The 26328-nt window shown below is 40.2% G+C and overlaps 1 protein-coding gene across 1 annotated transcript; it reads left to right on the top strand.

The window, feature by feature from the left end:
• On the top strand, positions 1-21694 carry C1H10orf88 (chromosome 1 C10orf88 homolog). Its single transcript, XM_034488992.2, has 6 exons — positions 1-238; positions 855-1058; positions 1832-1904; positions 4545-4751; positions 10546-10997; positions 17669-21694. Exons 1-6 carry the CDS (start codon positions 75-77, stop codon positions 17901-17903), a joined length of 1335 nt encoding a protein of 444 aa, XP_034344883.1. The 5' UTR covers positions 1-74; the 3' UTR covers positions 17904-21694.
• Positions 21695-26328: the final 4634 nt, after the last annotated feature.

Below are 26328 nucleotides of genomic sequence, written 5' to 3'. Positions count from 1 at the left end.
ACTTCCACTGGGCACTGAAGGAAACGAAAGCTCCGCGAGAAAGTTCCGACGCCGCCTGGGCTGGAGGAGACAGAATGGAGACTGCGATCGAAGATGCGGGGCTGGACAGCGGCCCGACTCTGACCTCGTCCTGGGATGTAGCGTGCGGGACGCTGACCCAAAGCCTCCTTCTTACTCGGACTGGGCCACGTGCCCAAGACTTGGACTTCGAGCAGCTGCTGGAGCCGCCAGCTCCGGGGTACGCCGGGCCAGGGCCGGGTGACAGTCACGCTGCTGAGGAGCTGGGAGGAGGACGGGAGCCGAGACGGGCGAGGGAGCAGAGCGAGGCCGCGGGGCCGGCGGGGGTGGGCGGAGGGCGGCGGTGCCTGGAGGTGGGCGAGGCTGCGGGCAAGTGGTTTGCGCCGGGCCAGAGAGGCTGTGAAACTCGTGTTCAGGATCCCAGAGTCAGGCGGGACCCCTCCACAGGCTCCTGTTAAATTCCTCCTCGCCCCCACCCGCGAACTCTCCCAGTCTTCCATTTGGGGGAACAAGAACGGAACAAGAACCACGGCATCTTAGAAATAGACACATCGTTATTTTTACATTCAGTAAACGCTTTTAATTGCCTGCGAATGAATTAGATATTTGAATAGACTGTCCACGGTCTAGGAAAGGTGGAAGGGAATGAATGCCCTAGCGCCTCAGGTCTGTTCCTTATGAATTCTGTGTGAAGTATCTGTGGGTGTTGGGGAAGGGTCTTGATTCTCATGGCAAGTAGAAGTGAGTTTGAAGGGATCAATGGGTTATGAGTCTACTCAGAAAAGTTCTCTGTGTGATGGTTTTTGTTTTGTTTTGTTTTTCGATTTCCTTCTCAGCTCGGATCTGGTGAGTCTGAAAAGCAGCTTGAGCTCCCGAGATGAGAACCCCTGCTTCATTTACTTGAAGTGTGGGCCTAATGGGGGTGAAGAAATCCTTTCGGTTGGCATTCTGAGTTCAGCAAGAAACATGGAAGTGTACTTGGGAGAGGAGTATTGTGGAACCAGTCGAGGCAAGAATGTCTGCACTGTCCTGGGTGACAGGTTTGTGACTTGTCTAGGTGAAAGTGTTCATATGAATCAGTGTCTTTAATTCTCAGCTCTTGATATTTGTAGATTTTCTAGCATTGCCAGGAGTCATTAGGGGAGAGAAATTAAAAACATGCCAATAAACATAGGTTAGACCACTAAGCCTTCAAATGACAGGGTAGATGAGCAAGCTTATAAAAATGGAAATTTAGGGCTAATTAACTGGAAGTGAATTGGCAGGTCACTGATGATTAGTGGAAGAGTTTTATTAGAATGAAGTCCAGGTAAGTATTCCTGTTCCTCTCATATAATTCAGCAGGATCTGTTTTACAGCCATTAGACATTCTGAAACTGAATATTCCCTTCTAGAAAGCTCCTATAATTGGGATATCAAACTAAGACTGTCACGTCAGCCTATTTATCAACCTATTACAAGATGAACAATTTGTGATTTTTAACCCCCTTAGTCTCCTACTAAGAGACTAAGGGTTATGCCCAGTTCTATCCTTAATATAATGCAGACTCTGTGTCCTACACATGTTGGAAATGATAGTGGTATTTACTGAGCTTTAAAATATGCCATGTGCTACCTTATTTAGTTTCCACATAGCTGGTAAGCAGATACTGCTCCTCCAAGCAGTGCAGCACAGTTGGGAGCCTCTTACACCCTGTGCCTGACCAGGAAAAGGGAATCCCAGAGATGAAGGAATGTCCCTGGGTCATTTGTTCTTAAGTATATGTTAATGCTTACAACCAATAGCTGTTAAAAATGAATTCTTTTATTTTAGTGAAAATGAAAAGATCTTACTGTACAAAAAATACCTAAAATTGGAGTCTCCCACACATGCCTGTAAAATAAAGGTAAGTCTTCACTACATTTAAGATTTAAAGTTAACCAAATTGTTTTTGTTCTGTACATACTTATTTTCTCTTGGTTTGGCAGTATAATTAGTCCAGCTAGGTCCCTAGGTTTAGTCCAGAAATGCTTAGGTAGCTTGTAAAGGGGTATTATTTTCTAAAAAATGGTCAATCTTTTAAACATTGAAATGCTCTTTAAAGTGAGGTAATTTATATTAGTTAGAGAAAATGTTCTGCTAATGTAGTAGTACTATGTTTTGAAGCCTTGGGAAGCTCAGCTAAGAACGTTTTAAAAGTCTTTCTCTATAACTGTAGTACCATAAAAGGCAGATGTGACACTGGCCCTGCGTCTAAAGAATGGAGGAAAAGGTCAAATGAGAGCCAGAAGTCCTAAGGAATCTGGACTGTTGTTTTCAGCCAGAATACTATTCCTGAAATAAGTATTAGTGATGTTTTCAGAGTTTAGGAATAGGTTCTGAGTTGGAATACTCAAGTGACATTATAAATACTAATTAAGCTGTGTTGCCAAGTAGTACTTTGGCCAGTGCCAGCTTACTTAACTGTTTGAACCTAATTCATGAAGAAAATTAATGGACCTTAGAAACCAAATTCTTGGGTCTTTTTTTAAATATCTAGAATCATGTGCTTATTATCACAGAAGACTGTAAGACTTAGTTTTAAAATAAGAAAAATAAATTATTTTCATTGAAGAGCTCAGTTCACAAAGCTGGTTGTGCCAACATCTGTTTAAGTGGAATAAACTAATAGCCTGTAAAGGCATTTTACATAAAGTAATTTAATTCATCTAGCATATATTTTAGTACCTGTTGATAACAGATACTGCACTAGGCATTTAGGAATATCAGTTGAAAATTGAAGTGCCAGCCTTCATGTTGCATCTATTTTAGTGGGATAAGACATGATAATCAAATTTAATGATTATATGTAATATAAAATATATACTGCAGTCTCTGGTTATGGTGGCACAGACCTTTAATTTCAGTACTCTGGAGGCAAAGTCAGAGGCAGGTGTATTGCTATGAGTTTAAAGCTAGCCTGATCTACACAGTGAGTTCTAAAACAAGCAGGGCTACATAGAGACCCTGTTTCAAAAGACAAACAAAAAGACACTATAGTTGATGGTGAAAAAGGGTCCTAGGATTATAAAATATAAAGGAAAGAGTAGGACCCATTATGATGACACACATACCTATAATTCCAGCACCCAGAATCTCAGAAGCATTGTATGTTTGAGGCCTGCTCTATGTAGTGAGTTCCAGACCAGCCAGAGCTACCTACTGAGAGTCTGAAGAAACAAAAAAGTGGAAATGCATAGATAAAAGAAGGGAGGTAATTCCAAGGTAGAATGCACACTTAAAGAGTGTTTCCTTAACTGTTGAGGACTGTCACAGACTTTTTTGGTACCACTCTTGAGTTTATAGAGCCTGAGTTTTTTTGACCCTTGTCTTTGTGAGTGGAGTCCATGTGTCTTTCAAAGTAAATAATTTTTGTAACTGTTCTTTGGAAGTATGTGTTAGTCTGAAGAGAGCTTTCAATTAGTGAGCCCCTCTGGCATATATCAAAGCTTGTGTAAATGTTCCTAATAGAGAATTCAGAGTATTACTTAGTGATACAGAGTGGGTATTTGGCCACACAAACTTCTATTCAAAGTCATCTTACCATCGTCTGGTTCAGTGTTAGTATTTGCCCAGGATTGCACAGGTTACAAAATGGCAGAACTCACAATTTAAACTCATGTGTGTCTTATTTAAAGTCATTCTCTTTATAGCATGTATGAAATGTCTTTTGGTTCAGAAACATGCATAGTCTAAACTGCCAGAGTGTTGGGAGTATGGCTTAGGGGCAAGCACTGACCCAGCATGTAGGAGTTACCATTGTCTCCTATTGTACCCCAAAGGTAATGGGAAGACACAAAAAACAAAAATGGAAAATGTATGGTGAAAAAAGCCAGGAGACCTTACACCCACTGAATGTCCTGCACCAGTTAGAAAGTCACTCTGACCTCCGAATTCTATGTAAACCACCAGCTATTAAATATTAAGATTATTATGTATATTATTATGTACACTGCATATTAAGTAGTTCTGGCATTACATCCCTTCCTTTCTGTGCTACAGAAGATGGAATTATGGTAAGGATTTAGATAGATCTTGAATGGGCATCTAGATAATTTTATTTTATACTAAGTAATATTAAAGCCAACTGGGATATGCTAAGATCTAGGGTTCTTGGGTTTCTTCTTCTCCCCTGGTCATATGGAGGACTCAAATCTGGGATCTTGAGCATGATAGTCAAATGTTATACCACTGAGCTATACCACCAGCCAGGTGTGGTTTCCTTTTAATTCCTTAAGCCAAGTAAACAAAACTTTAATATTCTTTTTTTTAATGTCTTATGGCTTGGAAAAGATTTCTTTATTTAATTAGTTGGTGTTTGCCTCATGATATATTGGAGTTTATTTTCTAACTTTGACTACTATAAAGGAAATGTTAAATGCACTTGAAGTTAATTTATAGACTCTTGAATGCCCTGTCTTGCTTTGATAAATACTAAAAAGTCTTCCTGAATGATAGTTGTTTGTAATACCACCGTCATTTCCTGGGATGTTTTGTTTCATCACAGTTGTTGTCCTTCGGTGAAAAGCAGTGTGTGCTCGTCAGTAAAGTTGTGGTGCACTTGAGACCACGGTCTGCAAATTCTTCACCAAGCTCTGCTGCTCTGGGATCACGGATAGACCTTGACAACATCCAAAGCATAATGGAGTCCATGGGGTCCAAGTTATCCCCTGGAGCCCAGCAGCTGATGAATATGATTAGGTTTCAGCAGCAGGCAAGTAGAGATGCATTCTATTAAAATTTTAAATGCTGTTTTGGGAAGATGGTTCAGTGAGTTAACCTGAATTTGGATTCCCAGAGCCTGTGTAAAAGCAGGAAGTATTTTTAAACATGTCTGTAGTCCCCGTTTTCCTACAGAAAGTTAGGCATGAAAATCCCTTGAAGTTCACAACCCACTTGGTAGGGTATATACCTAGTCCCAAAGAGGTGGAAAGTGAGAACTTGAGATAATCATCTGACTTCAGCTCTCCCCTGCTCCCAAACACACACACACACACACACACACACACACACACACACACACACACACCCTTCCTCAAAAAAACAACAGAAAAAAACTCCAAAACCAAACAATTTTTTAATGCTAGCCTTTAATAGAGTAACACAGTGTATGTGTGTGTACATATTTTTTAATTAATTTCTACTACTCACTTAACTGTCATCTATTCTTAATTTTTATAAAAGTCACATTTTGTAGGCTTGCCCTTCTACAAAATGTTCTGACTGATATCTTCAGTTTTTCCTCAGATCATTTTAGGCATTGATTCAGCAATGAATAAGACTCTGGCTTATTCTCTTTTGAGGGTATAAAGGTGGTCAGTCAGTGTGTAGCCTATATTTACACATTATATGTGGCAAATGATGAGATTAAGAAAGGTATAATGGCCAGAGACTTTAATCTCAGCACTCAGGAAGCAGAAGCAGGTGGATATCTTGAGTTTGAGGCCAGTCTGGTCTACAGAATGAGTTCAGGACAGTCAGGGTTACACAGAGAACTACCAAGAAAAAAAGTAAACTGAAGTAAGTTCCATTTCATTTGGGTTATGGAAGAGGAAGGTGGGGTATTCACGTCCAACTGGAGTCTGGTTACTTTAGAGAAATTCCAGTAATGGGTATGATCCTCTGTGCTGGAAGGAGTAGGATCTAGCTAAGAAATGAAAGGGAGTGAGGAGACAGGAGAGATTTAAAGATTTGTGCTAGATCATAGAGAGCTTTGATGCTATCTTTAGTGTGTAAATGCTTTTGGCCTATTTTAAAAAGATTTCAAACAACTATTATGTGGAAGGTAAATCAAAAGACTACAACAGAGAGACCAGCTGTATGGGATTTCCCCACTCATGAGAGATGATGTGGTTTACACTAGGTTTGTGACACTGGGTTCTGAGATTAATAAGCCAGGAAGCACAGAGTCATTGTGATTAGACAGTTAATATTGCTGTTGAAGGAGAAAATAAAGTCAGATGAAAAATTGAAGTTTTGAGGATGGCAGTACCAGAAATATAAATGGAACCAAGGGGATGAGGGCACTTGGTAAATGAAGTCTAACTTGGGATATATTAAATTCAGCTGTGAACAAGGGATTGCCTGGGAGGCTATTATATACAGCATTAGCAGATAGGATCAGGAGGGGAGGTGGGAGCTGGATAGAAGGGAGGCTTGGGGGAAGTGTGCCCACAGCAGAAACACTAAACAGAGAGACTGAAACTAGAGAGAAAGACCCTTGCAAAGTAGTTACATCTGGCAAACTGTAGGGAGAGGAAGGAGTCACCAGAAGAACAGAAGGCACCAGTGTGACCAACTAACAAGTGCCATCAAAAAAAGGCAGGTTTTATGCCAGGTGAGCTCCTGTCTTGTCACTCAGTAGTTCTGTCTCCTTCAGCTTCACTAAAGTGAGATTAAAGTAATATATTTATAATGAAATTCTCTTCACAAAATTTATGTGATACCACTGTAAAGATCACAGTGTTGGTGTGGAAATGTAAGCTAACTACTGAAAAAAACTTGTAAATACCATATGGTTTCACTACTGGAGTCAGGGCAGTCCTAGAGTATGGGCAGAAGTAAGACAACCAGGAGAACAGAAGATTTGGAATCTGCAAAAGCATTTTAAAACAGATGGCAGTCTCTGGTTTACTTCCTGTCCAGCATTATCTCAGTTGGATAACTTAGGCTCCTGTTCAACCACAGCCCACCTTTAACATCCAAGCAGAATGAACTCAAAAGGAAGCGCAGCTTCCTGTGTAAAGCCCTGACTACTTGTCTTTGCATGTAGATATTTGAGTGTCTTGGCCATCTTTCCTTCCTCAACTTGGCTACAGATGCTTGGGTCCCATATTGAAATTCTGATGTTTCTATTCCTCACATAAGCAAACATGTTGCTACCTCAGGGCCTCTATATTCAGTTATTTTCTTTGGCTGGAACTCACCTCTTGTGGTATTATTTTTTGTGGGTTTTTTTTTTTTTTTTTTTTTTTTTTTTTTTTTTTTTTTTTTTTTTGCCCCAAACCCCCCAGACAGGGTTTCTCTGTGGCCTTAGCTATACTGAGCTTATATACCTTGTAGACCAAGCTGGCCTTGAACTCAGAGATCCACCTGCCTCTGCCTCGAGAGTGCTGGGATTAAAGGAAGGTGCCACCACTGCCCACTGTATCTATTTTCTTAATGTTCTTACTACTCTAATTTTACCTTAATTATTATACCCTTAATGACACCTTTTCTGTCACCCAGTTTATAGTAGCACATCCCTCTTAATCTCTATCATAGTTTTATTTGTATCTTTCTGACCACTTTGTTAGTTTTTCTCACTAAATTGAGATTAAAGTTGCAGGTAGAGAGTTGTTTGTTTTCTTTATGGCATTGTGTGTATGTATACATATATTGCCAGTTTGGTTTATCATATGAATACTTCTTTCAGTGCTTCTGGGAGTGAGTTTAAATAACAGTAGGATATAAAACACATTATAGAGGATTCAGTAGTAGCTGGGTTTGGGAGGTATTGATTGCAAACAGTTTTTTCCTCAAGCTATTTAGACATAAAGAAGAAATTAGAAGGTGGACATATAAAGAAATAGTGAGGATAGTGGAAATACTTGTCAGCTTGTGAGGTTTGTCCCTTTTTAGGATTATGACAGTTTGATTTTTCTTTTCAATTTGTTTTAGCTAGGGTCTCTATTGTAGTCTGGGCTGATCTAGAACTTGCTCTGTAGACCAGGCTGGCCTCAGACTCACAGAGATCCTTCTACTTCTGCCTCCTGACAACTGGAATCAAAGACATACTACCACCATGTCGGCTAGTCTGATTTTTCTTAAAGTATGTTCTACAGAATGCAAAGTTTTTCTAATGTCTTCAGAAGATTGGCTCCAAGCCCTTGCTTCTTACCTGCAACAGGACAGAGTTCAGGAATCAGTATTTTAGATGGTGACTTCTGAGGCAAAGTTCATGTGTATTATATAGTCTCTTAGTAGATATAAAAAAGCAAAAAAGTAATTATGCAAGGGTTATGGAGATGGTTAGAGGAGAGTAATGAATTAAATATAATTAGCTCACTAATTTCTGTCTTAAAAATCTTGACTGGGAAAAATTACATTTTTTTTTCTGGTTTTATTCTATTAATAATAAGTTTTCTATCCCATGAGTTTCACTCAAAGAAAATTACTGGTGGAAAACCAGTGTTTTTGCTGCTGTCATTCTGTTCCCCAGAGGTAACCAAGGCAACAGTTTGTGTATGTCCTTTTCTCTGTACATGGAAACACATGGAAGGGCTTCCTCCTTGACAGTTAAAATGGTGGGTTACTACTACGTACCCTGTGGCCAGGGATTCCGGAGCCCACAGTGGAGCTTTTCAACCACGTGATAGTTATATTTTTAAATGTGTGAGGGATTTCCATGCTGTTTTCTGCTACTGCATTTTACATTACCGTTGGCTAATTTTTATAATCAGTGAATTCTTACAGATAACCAGTCAGGATTTACTGTCAAAAAGGATTGCCTTTAGCCAATACTTTTACATTTATGATTATCTGTTTTTCTTTCTGTTAAGCTAATGATAACCCTTGATTTTGACATGGACTATAGTATAAATACCATTACTGTTAGTATGTATATATCAATTCCCTAGTGCACACTTTTTAGCTATAATAAAGAAATGGCATTTTGGTTATGATTGAATAAAGCTTCAAGCTAAAGGAAAGATATCTAATGTTATAACTGTTGGTGCTTTGTTGGTGGTGGTGGTGGTTGTTGTGGAAATATGTTCAGGTTTATTCAAAACTGACATTCAGTAGAACAGGATAAATTAACGACAGGGTAATATTTCTCTAGAAGGAGCTTTTTGAAAAATGAAATTCAGTAAAGTTAGGTGGAGACTGTCTTATTACAGACACCACCTCAGCCCCGACCTCTGTTTCCCTGACCACTAGCCTCCTTTCCTCCCTGATGTCCCCTAACGTATTTATCATCGTCTTCATCCTGTGGTAGATTCCCTCTCTCCCTTGGGTCTTCCCGTACTTATGCATCACGTAGGCTCCATGAGGTTAGGGGATGTAATTTGGTTTGCTCACTGATGTATTTCTTACACTTGAAATGAAACATAGCACAGAGGGGACTTCTGGTAAACATTTGTTAGATAAATGCCTTGCAGCTCTGGCCTAGCCTTGTGATAATTAGAACATTTAGATGAACATATATGAGCATAGTTTTTCAGGTAATCTTGATTACTTTTTGGACTGGTCTCTGAAAATCTGTTGACCAGCCATAATGGCATCCATCATTGGCATCTATGTTTTGAAGTTAAAATTAAATCATTTGTATGACAGTGTTCATTGGACTAGAGGTATTTTACTTTTCTTATTGAAAAAACTGAAAGGCATACTAGAAAGGTAGTGTGGGCTTCTCCTTAACATAAGCCAGGCTCGTCTTATACTAAGTTTACTTATGGCTCTAGAATATAATGCTTATTATCCTAAAAATAACTAAAGCAAATGCAGCCAAGGTCATTTCAGTCATCAGAAATGTCACAAATGTACCCACAGAGCATCTACTTCTATAGTACAACTGTCTACCTTGTAACCTTTATGAAAACTCATTGCAAAAGATATGGTGAGGTAAAATGAATGTTTATATTAAAAATATATAGTTCAAATATTAATATATATGTTTATTATATGTAAAAAAGTTTATTATATATCTAAAAATTACAAGTTAAATTTTGAGAAGATTAACTGGGACTAGAGAGACGGTTCAGCAGTGAAGAGTACTTGCTGCCCGAATAGCAGGTCCTGTTTCCAGCATCAACATCAGGTGGCTCACAAGTAGTAGAAACTCTAGTTCCAGAGGCTGACATCCTTTCCTTCCCTTGTGGGCACCTGCACGTACCTGGTGCAAACACATATGCTCAGGCATACATGCATATACATATAAATAAAAATTAAAGAAATCTAAAAGAAAATAATCAACTATTGTGACTAATTAATACTATACTGCCATAAGAAAGCAGTGAAAACATTACAAACTGCTAGTGTATTTTACCATAATAGTAGTGTATATTTTAATATGTTCCTTAGAAAAGCTACAGTGAAATGATTAAAAGGAGTTTAGGTTGGACTGGAGAGATGGCTTACATGTTAAGAGCACTGGCTGTCCTGAGTTCAGGTCCCAGCAACCACATGGCAGCTCATGACCATTAGTATAATGGGATCTGATATCCTCTTCTCGACTGTAAGCAGACATACAGACAAAACACTCATACAGATAAAATACATAAATGGTTTTTGTTTTGTTTTGTTTTGTTTTTTTAAAGAATTTTAGGTCTATATCTCAACCCTGCCACTTACTGACTGGTTTCCTTGGGCAGGACTTTTCCCTTGGTGTCCTCTTGGTGACATTGAACAATAACAGCTCTCTTCATGGACATGCACGATCAAAGGAAGAATGCACAGTGCCTGACTTATAGCAACCACTCCAGAGGCTAGACTTTACTCTTTAATATTTGCTTATTTTCCTTGTCCAGAACTGTCTTCCCCTCGGGGATCAACTTCAGTCGGTGTTGGGAACAACAGGACACAAGCATCTAATTGCACTGCAGTCTTCACCGTCTTCAGGAGTCTTAGACAAGGCATCCTCTACACCTTTTCCTTTTAGAACTGGATTGACACCTTCAGCCATCACTGAAAATTTAAAGGCTCTTATTGATAAAAGCACACAGCCATCTGGAGAAGGAAATACCACAAACCATGATGAGTGTCACCTTATGCCACAAAACCATTCCCTTGAAAGTGATCTTAAAAACGCAGTGTCTTCTTTCTTACCAAAGAAGGCAAGTGGCAACTCAAATGTGCCCAACTCTGAGTTGCTGCCTTTTCTTCAGAATTTGTGTAGTCAGGTCAACCAGCTCCGTGTGGGACATAATGCCAGGTGGCAAGAAACCATCTCCAAACCCCGAGAGGGCATTGTTGGTGTTCCGTAAGTATTTTATTTTAAGTCAAATATAGTTGAGATTTGGTTGGTGGGAGAGTTAGATGAAGGGAAACAGATTTGCCTCAGGTGCACTGCCTGATGAGCTGTTTTCAGCATTTACAGCTCATCACTGACATTACTTACTAGGAATAGAATAGAATGGACTGCGTTGAAACAAATATCTAGATTGCCGTTGCATGGGTTTCAGGCATTTGTGGAAGAGTTCCAGCTATCAGCTAATGGTTGCAATAGAAAGCTGTGTGCATGAATTTGGAGAAATGATGAGAATTTATAATTTTTGATTAGGTTTGTTATGCATGTCACTGTAAGAGATTACCTTTATAGCCTGTGTTTGTTTCAGGTTACTTTATTGTCAAAACTGTAGTTCTATGTGAATTATTTATAGTGCAGAACCTCTTATCCTCTGGTCTCAGTGCATTATCTTTGTAGCATCTATTTGATGAACGTGTTGCCAAATGGCATATTCCTAATCCTTTTCACAGATATAGTTTGTCAAAATGTTGTTCTAGTTGAAATACAGGACTTTGGTCTGTCTTAGTTTAAAGTTTACATCTGGAAATGGTACTTTTATCAGTTTGGAAGTAAACATCTCCAACCAGCATGATTACATCAGCACTTATACTAGGTTCTACTGACAAGAGCAGAATAGCTTTTTCATGTCTGTGGAAGAGTCACAGAAATACATTGTATCTCAAGTCATAAAGAAGCCTCACCAAATTTAAGAGGACTGAAATTATAGAAGGTGTTTTCTCCAACTGTAAAGACAGATAAGAAATCACTTAACAGTAAAGGAAAGACAGTAAGAAAATTTCCAAACACTTGGATGATTAAGCAACACAGTTTATGTGTTTCAAGAAGTCCAGGAATTGGAGAAATGGCTCAGTTGGTAAAGTGCTTGCTGTGCAGGAATAAGGACCTGAGTTTCAGACCATAGTACCCATATATATATATATATATTTTTTTTTAAAAAAAATACAGCCTGAGTGTGGTAGTGTGTGCCTATAATCCTGGTCCTGAGGAAACACAGACAGGAGTACTGAGGGGATTGCTGGCTGGCTAATCTCACTAAATTGGTGAGCTCTGGGTTCTGTGAAAGGCTCGTCTCAACAAATGTGACAGAGTGACAGAGATAGACACTGAATATCAGCCTTCTGTTCTAAAGCTCTTGTGTACATACATGTGTGCATCCATATGGGCAAGTGCACATGCATACAGCATGCACATCAGACACAAAAGTGTCAACAGAAGTGGTTTTAAAATACATTAAGTTGAATAAGAATTCAGAGACCAGAGTTTGTGGGCTTTAGTTAAAGAAGCAACGACAAGTGTCTGTAGTATCATATGCTGTTAGTGAAGATGGCTCTGAGGACAGTGACACCAAACTACCCCAAAAGAATGACTGGAGAGAATGGGCTGGAGAGATGGCCCAGCAGGTGAGAACAAGTGTTGCTTTAATTCCCAGCACCACAAACTCACAACTCTAACTAGCCTGTAACTCTCGTCCCAGTATTTCAGTGACCTCTCTGGGCACCAGGCATGCATGGAACATACGTGTACATGCAAGCAAAATATTCATACAATACTAAAAAAAAAAATTCAAGCTAAACAATCAAATAGTTGCTCCGAGTAGTCCTATCACATTAAAGACTGAATTAAAAGTCCACTTGGGGCACAAACCTGCAGTGCCAGCATTCAGGAAGCCAAAGGAGGAGGTTCATACAACAGGAAAACAATAAAGAGACCAATGAAATAAAAAGATGATTCTCTGAAAGTTTCATTAAAGTTGGTAAGCTTCTATTAAGACTAGACAATAAGGGAGAAGATACAAGCACCAATATGATTTGCAGAGGGGAATATCATGCACAGCCTTGGACATCTTACAGGCAGTAAGGGGCTGTGGGAGTAACTTAATGCTTGCAAATTTAATGACTTAGAGGACATGGATTAACTTCTCAAAAAATGCAAGCTACAGAACACAACTTATCTACACAAGTAGATAATGGAATGACCTTATAGTCACTACAAGTGCTGAATTTGTAGTGGGAGGGAATTACAGTTTGAATGTGGTTTGCCCCCATGTTGAAGGTTTAATTTCCGCTCGGTGCAGTGCGTCTCTACCTTTCTAATGCTGCGACCCTTTAACACAGTTCCTCATGTTGTGGTGACCCCCAACCATAAAAAATATTTTGTTGCTACTTTATAACTGTAATTTTACTACTAGTATGAATCATAATATAAATATCTGATATGTGAGTATCTAATGTGTGAGAACTGCTGGCTTCGTGGATCTAGTCATTCCATGGTAATTTGATCAGCAGGGCACTCAGACTGATGGAATTGTACTTTAATAGTATTGTTTAGAGATGATACGAAGGGGCTGAGGTGGAGGAAATAGGTCACTGGGGCATAATTTTGGAGGATGTCCCATCCCAGGCCCTTCCCAGTTTCTTCTTTTCTAGTATCTGGCCACTATGAGGTGAACCACATTGCCATGGCCTCTCCCATGTATGCTCTGCATAACCCCAGGTCCACAGCAGACTGTATACTGAAAACTCTGAAACCACGAGCCAAGTAAACCTGGTGTTTAATATCAGATATTATTACAGTGATGAAAAGCCAACTAACACAAGAATGTTTATGAGAAGAAAAATCCTGGTCCAGATAGTTCCACTAGAGAATTCTGCCAAACATTTAGAGAACACCATTTTTTACATAATCCCGAAAAATCAAAGGAGAAAAAGACTTCTTATTTTATGAAGCTGCTATTACCCTTGTACCCAATTAGATACTACATAACTTTAAATACATAAGATATTGTTGCAGCCCTCTCCACTCCACGCTTGGCAGCCACTGTTTCCCAGCCCAAGCTGCCGCTCCGGTCTGCGGATCAGGGTCTAGCAAGAGAGAGAGAGTCGGGGGAAGAAGGGAGAGACTCGAAGAATGGAAACAAACCAGAGGATCTGTAGTCAAGTTTCCTTTACTGTCTCCAACACACACAACTCCTACTCTACTACACCACACACACAAGGAAATCCTGGGTATTTATAAGCACAAGCAGGGGAACACAGGTGAAAACATTTTACCACGTGCACCATGCAGCTGGGGTCACTAAACAGCAAAACAAGCTATGTGGGATAAACTATATTTATCAGAGTGTGCTTCAGCTGTTACAGGCTTTTGAAAAACGAGTCTCTCATAGGGGATATGGCTCCAGATGGCTGCAAAGTTGATAGCTGCTTTCTACTTAAAGTTGGCTCCCAACAAGATATATGTAAATACATACTTTAAATATCTATAAAATAATTATATCTGACAAAATATGGGATCTGTGAACTGAAAATTATAAAACATATTAATAGAAGAAATTTTGAAAAAGCCTAAAATAATGGTAAGACATGCCATGTTGTTACTTTGTAAAAGCAATAGTCTTCCCCTAATTGATATAGGTACTGGATGTAGTTCTGTCAAGGGCCATCATGATTTTTTTATAAGTATGGAGGAGATGATTCTAAAACTTGGAATTAGAAAGCTCTATAAAGTAGAAAGATAACTAGAAAAAAAGTTTCAAAAGAATAAAGCAAGAGAAATCATTTCTCCACTTTTGGACATGCTACCTTGGTAGCATTAGGTGTGGTACTAGTGGGACCCACAGGTGGATAGCCAGAAATACAGAGGAGGCTTGGCAACATTGCAGCTCAGTTAGAAAGAGCAGTGGTAAAGGTGGTGCTAAGCCCGTGTGCTCTCCACAGGCAAACCTAACCCTAACCCAAAGCTCACACTTCTGTGAACATGAACACAGATGGCCTACTCCCAAAAGTAAACAGAAACGTTCTAATTATATGGGAGAAACACCTGGGGACTTAGGAAAAACTACACTGTCAAAACATGATCAACGAAACAAATGATGTGTAGACCCCAGCAAAATGTCAAACTTGATTTTAATGTAAACTGGAAGAAAATGTTTATAGATCACAAATCTAAGAAATGGCTTGTTCCTAACAGAAAGAAATGGCACAACTCAGCATTTAAAACAATACTAAGTAAACTGCAGAAGACAAAGGATCTTTTCACCAGGAGGAGGCTGTAATGAAAGCAGATGAACACAAAGGGTGGCCAGCACTGGCTTCACCGTTGCCAGGGAAATGCTTATTAAAACCAGAGGAATGCTGTGTGTTTCTTGGAATGACTAGAACTTAAAAATGCTCACAGGGACATGGAGCACTAGATCTCTCACAGCTTGCTGCTGTAATCAAAATGGTACAGTCACCCAAAAATATTTTGGCAAGTTGAACTACTCAGATGCACATTACCATATGACCTGGCAGAAATATTCCTAGGCATTTATTTATCTTAGAGAAATGACATTTTATGGCCATTAAAAAATGCAGTGAACAATAAAGTTCATAGAAGCTTTATCGTAGTAGTTGTGTTTTTAAGAGATGATTTAAGAACTTGTATCCACACTGTGGAGTGGTAATCAGCAATTATAAAAAACAACCACCTAAATGGCTTTCAGCTGAGAGGTGAGAGACACCAGAGACTCATTCGGCCACACAGCAGATGGGAGAGAGCATACTAATAGGAATTAGGAGACGGAAGGCGACATCTTGACTGGTGTTTTGGGAGGACAAATACTGTGTACATAATAAAATGGCACAGTGTTAAATATATATTTGGTAATATGAGTTTTGATGTTATTTCATGGTTCCTAAGTATGAAAATAAGCAAAAACTTAAGTGAAAATTATTTTTTAATATGTGCAAATCTACATATACATATATGTGTGGTGTGTGTGTGTATAGCTTTTGGCTACAGATTTCTATGTATTACCTTACAACATATAACTAGTAAGACAACTGAGAGCAAAGCAAGGTACTGTCTGAAGTGCACATATTTATACACTACCTCTACCACCTTAGGACATTCTAGGGAAGAGAAGAATCACTGCTACGTTTCTGCAAGCTCTCGAGTAGTGGCAAGCAGTGGCATTACACTTAATGTGTGTTTGGAAAATGCTACTGTGTGTTCACAAGAGCATAAGGATGAACGAGTCGTTATCACCAGTCTATTAGCATAGAAATCCTATGGACCTCATTGAGTCCCTGCAGGAGAGATGCAAGGTTTGTAGACCCCACTGTGAGGTTCACTGTCCTGGTGTTCACTGAATACAGCAGCCCTTTTCTAAAAGCTTAGTAGTTTTTATGAGACAAATTCTCATGTAGTCCAGTGTCTTAGTTATTTTTTATTGCCATGATAAACACCATGGCCTAATCAACTTATAAACAATAACAACAACAACAACAACAACAAAAAGCCATTTAATTTGGGAACTCATTTTTCCCAAGGGTTATAGCCATGGCCATCACAGTGGGGAGCATGGCAGCAGGCAGGCAGGCTAGCTGAGATCTTACAATTGATCTTTAAGCACAATGCAGAGAGTGAACTCATGCAATGGCATGGTGTTTTGAAACCTCAAAGCCCACACTCTCAGTGGCACACCTCCTCCAACAAGGCCATATCTTCCCTAACACTTGAGACCAGACTTTCAAATCTGTGAGCCTGTGGGGGTCATTCTCATTCAAACTGCTACACTCAGGCAAGCCTCCGATTGTCTATGAAATTGACCATGAACTTTTGATCTTTTTGGCTCCTTTCCCAAGTGCTGGAATTAGAGGTGTATGCCACACCTTGTGTTTGTGTATGCTTGCATGTCAAGCATGTTCAGCATATGGAAGGAAGCCAGAGGACAACCTCAGGTGTTGTTGTTTCTCAGAAGCCACCCACATTGTCTTTCGAGATAGGATCTTTCACTGGCCCAGAGCCCTCTGACCAAACTTGATTGGCTGGCTAGTGAGCCTCTGAGATCCTCTTGTCTTTTATCTTTACCTACCCAATGCTGGGATTTTTAAGTTCACACTACCACACCTGGCATGTCTATGTGAATTTACATAGTGTGTATTTCTGTATGCATGAGGTGTACGCATATGGGTAGAGGGGAGAGGTTACTTTTGGATGTCTTCTTCAATCATGTCCCATCTTGGTTTTTGAGACAGGGTTTCTTACTGAACCTGAAGCTCCCTGATTTGGCAAGGTTAGCTAGCCAGCCAGTGTCACGCATCCTCCTTCTGCCTCTTCAGCACAGGGATTATAGATACAGGCTGTAGCATCAGGTTTTTTATGGAGTGCCAGGGATAGGAATTCAGGTCCTCATACTTGTATGGCAATAGCTTTCCCAACTGAACCATCTCCCTAGCCCCAGCTTTTAATTTTAATTTTTAATTTGGATTATGAGACTCTAACTTGAATCTTCAAGCTTGTAGGCTTGCACAGCTTTTAGTGACTGAGCTGCTGTCTCTCCTTCCCCTAAGCCTGGTCTTTTGCAGTGCTAGGGACCCAGTCGAAGGTTTCTTGCAGTGTTTTTGTTTTTGGAGGGGTTGTCTTTGCTTTCTCTTGTTTTCAGTTGTCTAGACAAAAGCAGGAACATATTGTGCATTCAGGAAGGTGGCCACTGCTGTAGGTTTTAGAGCTGGAAATTGTGCCCTGAGGAGATGGCAGTTAGAGGCCAGTGTTGATGGTGTAGTGGGGCTGACATTTGGGGCTCAGTTGTTTTGTCATCACATAAGAGAACATTAATACACTGTAATTTTTATTTTTAGGATGGAAGAGCAGCCTATTTGCTCCTACTTGGAAAAGATTCTTTCTAAAAACATGGAGCTGATGGAAAAGAAGCTTATGGAGTACATTGATGAGAGGATCTATCAGCTCCAGGAACACATAGATGCTAAAGTGGCTTTGTTAGTGGACTTGCTGCGAAGTCCCAACTCCCCACCCCCAGGGATGCCTCTAAGACACTATGACTCCAGAGAAAGACTTTCCAACGGAGAAAGATAAGCTATGCAATACAGTTATTGCAGATATTTATTACATATTTATTACAAAGCCAGAATCCAAAAAGGTTATGAAAATCAAGTCTTTAATGTCCTTTGAAGGACTTGTCTTACATGAAGTGACCTCAGTGCTTGTTTGCATTGCGCTTGTTACTGTAGATCCAGGTCTGTGCGCCAACAGCTATCCTGATGCAGTCTAAGTTATTTTGCTTGCTGTATTTTTTACCCTTACAGAAGTGTATGCTTGTGTTGCTCAACTGTTTTAGATGTTTAAGGACTTCTAACGCAACTTGTTAGTTTGTATTGTATATTACATGTGTGTGAAGTGGATTTTTTTTATTTATACAGATACCTATAAAATACAGTCTCAGGAGTATGAAAAGTAATAAGATATTCATTTTTTTTCTAATTATTTTTGGAAAGTCGGATACTTGGGCTCTTTCAGATTACCAGTTTACACTTCCCATTGTTTAGCCGAGACGAGTGTGTGCCCTGCTCGGGCTGTTTGAGATAGTTTACACAGTCAGGGTAGTGCTGCGTGTCCATTAGAGTGCAGCTGTAGATTGCACAGTTTCAGTCCTGGGATTTCAGATTTGGTGCTGTAGGTAAAATGGAAGGAAATCCTCTTCTGGAACTGGCAAGTGCTTCTCAAATGTATAATGTGTGACATTCTGAGAATCTAAAATGAGGGTTAAGATAAGAATCCAGGGGACTGCAGTCCCCGACAGACTAAGTTTTCAGAACTTCACTGTTATATTTGTGTTGGTAATACAGCTGTGCCTAAAGGGATTGCTCTGAAGACCACCAGTGAATAGAATTCTTATCAGCTAATTCGACTAAGTTGGTTTTTTTGTCTTTGTTTTTTTTTAAGAGGAATATTTTGTACTTGTCCATTGTTTTGACAAACTGATGATTTTGATCATACAGCCAATGGCTGACACAGCATGTAGGACACACCACACTTTGGCCATCTTTGGTGGGCCAAGATTAGGCTAGTCATACCATGTGCAGATGCAAGATGTCATTCATTTCCTGATCAGTGAGGAGAGAGCCACTCACGCAGGGCTCCAGGCTGTGGTGTTGCAGCTCTCAGTAGTTGTGCTTCCTCCTAACATACAGAGCACCAACCTTGACTTAGTAATGCCTTCTGCCCATAAATCACCAGCTGGGACTACCGGGTCTGCAGGATGGGACCACACCCCTAAGTGAAGGCCTTGAAACCATCTTCACCTCAGCCTGACACACCTTTCTTGCCTCAGCTCCACAGCCAATCCCTGTGTTCTCACCTTTGATCTTTGTGACATAGAGACTGAGCAGGGAGCAGGAAGGGGCCAGTTGGAAGAACTTACAGAAAAGCAAGAAGTGTAAAAGATGGAAGCATAGTTCATAAGCCATACAGTGTCTGTCATAGAGTTACATGGACCCTAAAGAATTATAACCCTCCAGGAAATCCTGTGTTGGGGCGGGAATAGCCTGAGGTCCACAACTAGGACAGCCTCCTGCCAGGAAAAATGGTTCACAGTCTGATGAACTCTTTCACGGTTAAGTCTATGCACACATAGGCTTGTTTCACAGTTAAGTCTATACACACATAGGCTTGTTTCACAGTTAAGTCTATACATACATAGGCTTGTTTCATGACTTTTGTTTCATCTTTTCTGTTGATTGTATCACTGCCATAGAAAAAGTGGGGAGAAAGGAACACCTCCCCACCCTCCTCAGTTCTGACTAAAACTATAAACAAACCCATCTCCTTTTTCTGTCTCTTGATTTTTTTTTTTAAAAGAAGTTGCTGGTAGCAGAATCTCCAGATTCAGATTCGGCTTGATATGGGATCTATAAATGTCAAATTAGGCTTCATGTTGAAAAAGAAAAACTTTTAATTGTGGACACCATGCTTGATATTGTGCTGTGCACCCTGATATGATACAGAAATGAAATATTCCTTGTCAAGTGGCCTTAGTCAGAAATAATTTAAAATAGGACCACCAAGGCCTGTGCATAAGGGCTCGAGCAGTCCCCACTCCCTGTTGCATCTGTTTCTGCTCTGTTAAGAAAACCTTCCTCTCTTTCTCATCTCTGGCTTCTCTCTGGTGGTGGCAAGACTGTTTACACTGATGAGAGCTCTCAGGGCTTCTCTGAGACCTTCCAGGACTCAGCCACTAGTACCTCTTAACTGCCTCTGGTCTCCCCATCTGTCTCTGATGACCTTGGAAGACATTTACATGTCTTCACTTGAAGGATGCTTCTCTTGTTTACAGTTGCTCTCTGCTCATATTACAGATCTTTCCTCACCTCTGTGTCTTGCTTGTGCCTCTGAAACCTGAATCTTATTTAGCTTGGTGTTTTCTAGCCATGACTTTCTTTCCTAAACCAATACTCTGAACTGTGTACCTGAATCTCTTACAGAGCAAGAGTATTATAGAACAGGAGGTACTCAAGGAAATACAGATGAACTGTATTTTAGTGTGTGTGTAGTTTGTGTCCCTATGGGTGAGTGAACATGTATATGTGGAGGCCAGAGGTCAGCCCTGGGTGTCTTTCTCAGGCTCTGTCCACTTGTGTTTTACTTTACTAAAAGTGCTGTAGTTTGTGGGTATTTCTCAGTCCTACCCATGCTAGACTAGGCCTAAGCTGTAGAACACAGCCTGTTCCTACCATGTCTGGAGCTCCCTCACTTGTATGTAGGATTGGGGATGAGATAAGATGCAGAGAGAATGGAGCCTTTACTCTAAAGTATGGTTGTAGTCTCTAACCACCTGAGAATCAAGATGTTTACTAACATTTCCTTTGAAGGTTGCTTACATGCAGGCAATCTTTCTTTTATATAGAAATATTTCCCAAAAAAGAATGTTAAAAAGCTGGGCTTGGGTGGGTTGGTGAGATGGTTCAGCAGTTAAGAGCACTGGCTGCTCTTCCAGAGGTCTTGAATTTAATTCCCAGCAATCACATGGTGGCTCCTGACCATCTATAAAGGTATCTGATGCCCTCTTCAGGCATATAGGTGTACATGCAGACAGAACAAGTCTGCATTTAAAAAGATAACATAAGTAAATAAGTTTAGGTGTATGTGATAGCACATACTTTTAATCCTAGCACTTGGGAGGCAGAGGTAGGTGAATCTCCAAATTTGAGGACAGCCTGGTCTATAGAGTGAGTTCCAGGACAGCTAGGGCTACACGGAGAAACTCTACCTTGAAAAACAAAACAAAACAAAACAAACAAAAAAGTGGGCATGGTAGTGCACACTTTTAATCCTAGCACTCAGAGACTAAGACAGGCTGATCTTTTGAGTTGAAGGCTAGCCTGATCTATATAGCAGGTTCTAGGCCAGTAAAGCCTGCATATATAGTGAGACCCTTTATCAATGCCCCTCCCCTCCCCATACCTTCAAAAAGGTTAAAGTAGCAATAAACCAGATTTAAGGCCTAAGTATACATGACCTTGAGTATTCCTTAATATTCTCCTGGATATTTTCTGGAAACTCCACTCACAAAACTGTTAACTTTTGTTCACAGTGAAGATATTTTGTTCACAGTGAAGATATCTAGTGTGTTATAGTTATAATCCTGTCCAACATACCTCATGAGTATTCTGTGACTGCATTTACATTTAACAACTCTTTCAAGATAATAGCCTTCTATATAATAGAACAAAATTCTATGTATGACTATTAGAAAGACATGAAGGGTGCTTCTCCCTTAAGAATCCCACACTCACATTTTTGGGTGTAATCTTACCTCCTATTAACCCTTGTTCCTTAAACTGTCTTTAATAAACTACAACTCTGCTTCATACTGGCTTATCCTGAAATTCTTTTCTGCTACAAAGCCAAAATTTGCCTTTATCTGAATGGCTTTACCCAAGAGGGGAGCGAACTCAAAACTACTGCAGGTGTCAGAGCTGTGTCTCCTCCAGCACTTGCACCACTGACATGGAGGTTGTTCTGTGAGGGTTTATTTTATATATTGTTTTATTGAACTTCTGATCCTATCATCTCTGCTGCCTCCTGAGTGCTGGGATTACAGACTTGTACCATAATGCCTGGCCAAGGCTTTCTTTTGTTGACTCTTGAGGACAGTAATTATGACTTTTCTCTGGACTGATAGTAGAAGGCCTAGGACCTATTAGGTATCTTGAGGAATGATCTCTAGTCACGAAACAAAATCAGAAAATGTAGTTTCAAGATGGAATTGATGTTTTAGCACTCTGAGACTGAGAGTCACTGATGAGCAGAGATGAAAGCAGAGCTTTTCCTCTACCACCACCACCACCACCACCACAAAAGCACAATTAAGGAGTGAAAACTAGATTGGCTATCTCAAAGCTAGTTCATGTGGGACTAAAACAGAACTCACTTATTTTTGTCAACTTTGGTTGTCAACTCTGACTTCATCTGAAATTAGCTGAAACCCAAACAGGTGAGTATGCCTGTGAGGTGTTTGTTTTTTGTTTTTTTTGGTTTTTTTTTTTTTTTTTTTTTTCACTTAGTTAAATCTCTTAAAAAGGGAAAACCCACTTTTAATTTGAATCTTTTGAGGTGGAGAGATATTTAATCCAAATCTTTTGAGGTGAGAGGATCCACCGTTATTCTGGGGCACACCTTCTGGTGGCAGCCTATATGAAGGACAGAGAAGAAGGAAGCTTGCTCTTTTGCCTGCTTGTTCTTGCTCTCAATGGCAGGTCCATGCTTTCACTGGCATTAGGGCCGACTTCTTTGGGATCCTTGTATATACTGAAGAGCAGCTGAATCATCGAGCCTTGTGAACTGAACAATTGCTGGATTCTTGGACCTTCCATTGGTAGACAGCCATTGTTGGACTAGCTGGACCACAGCCTGTAAACTATTATAATAAGTCATACACACACACAGACACACACACACACACACATATACATATATATATATATATATATATATATATATATATATATAATAAGTTATATATATGAATCTCATAACATGTAATGTATATTTACATATTTATTATATTTTTATTTTATATAAATTTATTGTATTATATATACATATATATACATATATGTATATCAGTTTATTTTATATGATAGTCAGGAACTTGGAAAAGAACATGACTGGAAATTTTGTAAGACATCTGGGGAAGAAGTATGTGGATAGATCTATCCAAATGGAGGAAGGATACAATGATACCTGTGTCCCATGTAAGTGTTCATCAGAAGGTGACTTCAGCAGAGGAGAAGTTCAGTAATGAAATAAGATGACCCGTTCTGTGGACAGTCGGCCTCTTTTGACTCAGCTATCTCTGTAGTTGCCCAATGGGCACATGAAGAGAATGACCATAGTGGCAGAGATGGAGGTTATATATGGGGCTCAACAAACAACATGGATTTTCACTCATTGAGGCTAATCTTGCCTATGGGTGCTGCTGCTGCTGGGTGCCAGATCTGTCAAAAGCAGAGACCAACACTGAGCCCCAGATGTAGCATCATTCCCTGGGATAACTAAGCAGCTATCTGATCACAGGTTGCTTTTACTGGACCACTTCCTCCTTACTGGAGTAGATACTTAATCTGTTTATGGAGTTGCCTTTTGTGCATATAATTAATGCTTCTGCCAAAACCACCATTTCATGGACATAGAGAATGCCTTAATCGCTGTCATGGTATTTGCAGAATTGCTTCTGACCAAGGAACTCACTTCATAGCCAGAGAAGTGCAACAGTGGGCCCACAGTCATGGAATCCACTGGTCTTACCATGTTTTCTACCATCCCAAAGCAGCTGGTCTGATGGAAAGATGGAATGGCCTTTTGAAGACACAGTTTCAGCAAATATTTGAATAGCAATTAGGTGGCAGCAGCCTGGGTGCCTGGGACAGGGTTCTCTAGAAAGCAGAATATGCTTTGAATCAGTGTTCATTATAAGGTACAGTTTCTCCCATAGCCAGGATCCATGGGTTCAGGAACCAAGGGATGGAAAAGGCAATAGTTCCATTCACTGTCACCCCTAGTGACCCACTAGGAAAAAATTTGCCTCCTTTCCTGTGACCTTAAGTTGTGCTGGCCTGGAAGTTTTGGTCCCAGATCAGGAAGCATTCCTACCAGGAGCCACAATAAACATTCTATTGAACTGGACCCTCAGACTTCCCCCTGGGCTTCTGATGCCCTTAAGACAACAGGCTAAGAAAGGAATGACAGTGTTAGGAGGGGTGCTTGATCCAGATCACAAAGGGAAAATTGGATTGTGTCTTCACAACTGAGATAAAAAAGATTATGTTTGGAGCACAAGAGGTCCTTCCTTCAGGGTTTCTCTTGGTTACTGCCATGTTCTATGATTAAAGTTAATGGGAAATTACAACAACATAAAGTAGGATGACAAAGGGCACAGACCCTTCAGGAATGAAGGTATGGGTCATTCTGAGAAGAGCCAAGACCTGCCGAGGTACTTGCTTGAAGGTGGAGGAAACGCAGAATGGGAAGTAGAGGAGGATACTTACAAATATCAGCTAAGGCCGTGTGATCAGTTGCACAAGGGGCTTATAATTGGCATGAGTGTTTCTGTCATACTTTGTTAAGAATGTGTTTGTACAAATACTTGTGTTCTTTCCTTAGTGTGTTTATCATGTAATGTAACATCAATTAAGGGGATATCAGTGGTTATAATCATTTAAGTTTGAGAGGCTAAGAGAACGTCCCTCAATGGACCCTGCCACCTATTCTCAAACTTATGTTTGCAGTTGCACGAGGAATAGTTATATCATGTTACCTGTAATCATGGACTGGCTAAATATATATAAGGCGGTTGTGATTGGGTAGTTATATCAGGTAAGGTATGATTATGACCTGGTTATTGTTCTCATTGGGGTTTAAGGATGTCATAAGGAGATAAATTGTGTGTCAGGTTGAGAAGGAGGGGACTTGTGATGACTGTTCTTGGTTGTCAACTTGACTACACCTGAAATTGACTAAAACCCAAGCAGCTGGCCGCACCTGTGAGGAATTTTTTCTTTAATCATTTGAAGTGGGAAGACCCACTTTTAATCTGGGTCACACTATCTGGTGGCAGCATATTTAAAGGATACTTGCTCATTGCCTGCTTGCTCTCGCTGGCAAGTCCATTTCTTAACTGGCATTAGAGCCTACATCTTTGGGATTCTGGTGTGTACTGAAGGCCAGCTAGACATCCAGCCTCATGGATAGAATAACTGATAGATTCTTGGACCTCCCGTTGGTAGACAGCCATTGTTAGACTAGCTGGACCATCTTCATTCTGTATGTATTGTATTCCTCTAGAGAACTCTGACTAATACAATCACTCCATTCTTGTTTAGTCTGGTCTGTTAGGGCCTGTGCAGCCAGAGCGATAATTCTTAACACCCTGTAATGGTTAACACTGGTTGTCAACAGGGTCTCGGATCATCTAGGAGTCAAACCTTTAGATGTACCTGTGAGGGAATTGTTAGACTGGGTTAAGGTGGGAACACCAACCCTAAATGTGGGGGCCTGGGGTAGGTCCCAGGCTGAATAAAAGGAGAAAGCAAGCTAGGCACCAGCATTCCTCTCCCTTGCTTCCTGACTAAGGACACTGTGTTGCCAGCTGCCTCATGCTCCTGCCACCGTATTATCCCAGAGCACTGTACCCTGAAACTGAAGGCAGCACAAATCTTCCTTCCTGTATTACTGTCAGGAATTGGTCTCAGCATTGAGAAAAGTAACCAGTTTGAACTTGAATTTGGCAACTTGGTAACAGATTTGTCAACTTGATCCTGGGAATTCAGACTCACCAAACCTTTAAGTGTTTTATTTCCTGTTACACTTACTGGTAAGTTTTTTTTTGTTTTTTTTTTTTTAGTGGTACTACTTTTAATATTTAATAAATGGAACTTAGAAATAATACCTGTTTTCAGTAATAAAGTTTGAGCTAAGTAAATTATAATACATCCATAAACATTCTCATATTCCTGATAAAAAATACTTTTCGAGGGCTAAACCATGGCTCAGTAGTTACGAGGGCTTGCTACATTCTAGATGACTGAAGTTTGGTTTCCAGCACCTATGCCAGGTAGCTCCCAACTGCCACTCCAGCTTTAAGAGATTCACCACCCTCTTCTGGCCTCTATGGGTACTTCCCAGAGATGGAGAAACCTTGGAATTCTGGATGTCTCTGTCAATCCTCTCCCCTCACCTGTGGCTTAGGGAAGCCTACAGAAAAGGGGGTGGGAATATTGTCAGAGCCAGAGGAGATGGAGGACACCGAGTAAACAATGCATTCTAACACAGCAGAATCGATGCACACATGAATCCACTGAGACTGCGGGCAGGCAAAAGGCCTGCATGGGTTTGGGGTCTCAGCATCTAAGTACAAGTGGACACAAGCCCACATCCCTGACTGAGACGCTATCTTCAGTTGATAACCACTTGCAAGTGAAAAATTAGTTTTCTCCAATAGAGT

The sequence above is a fragment of the Arvicanthis niloticus genome, chromosome 1 (genome assembly GCF_011762505.2).
Source record: "Arvicanthis niloticus isolate mArvNil1 chromosome 1, mArvNil1.pat.X, whole genome shotgun sequence".
In the NCBI taxonomy this organism is placed as follows: Eukaryota; Metazoa; Chordata; class Mammalia; order Rodentia; family Muridae; genus Arvicanthis; species Arvicanthis niloticus.
The sequence above is the reverse complement of the archived record's forward strand: the minus strand, read 5'-3'. Positions and strand labels throughout refer to the sequence as shown.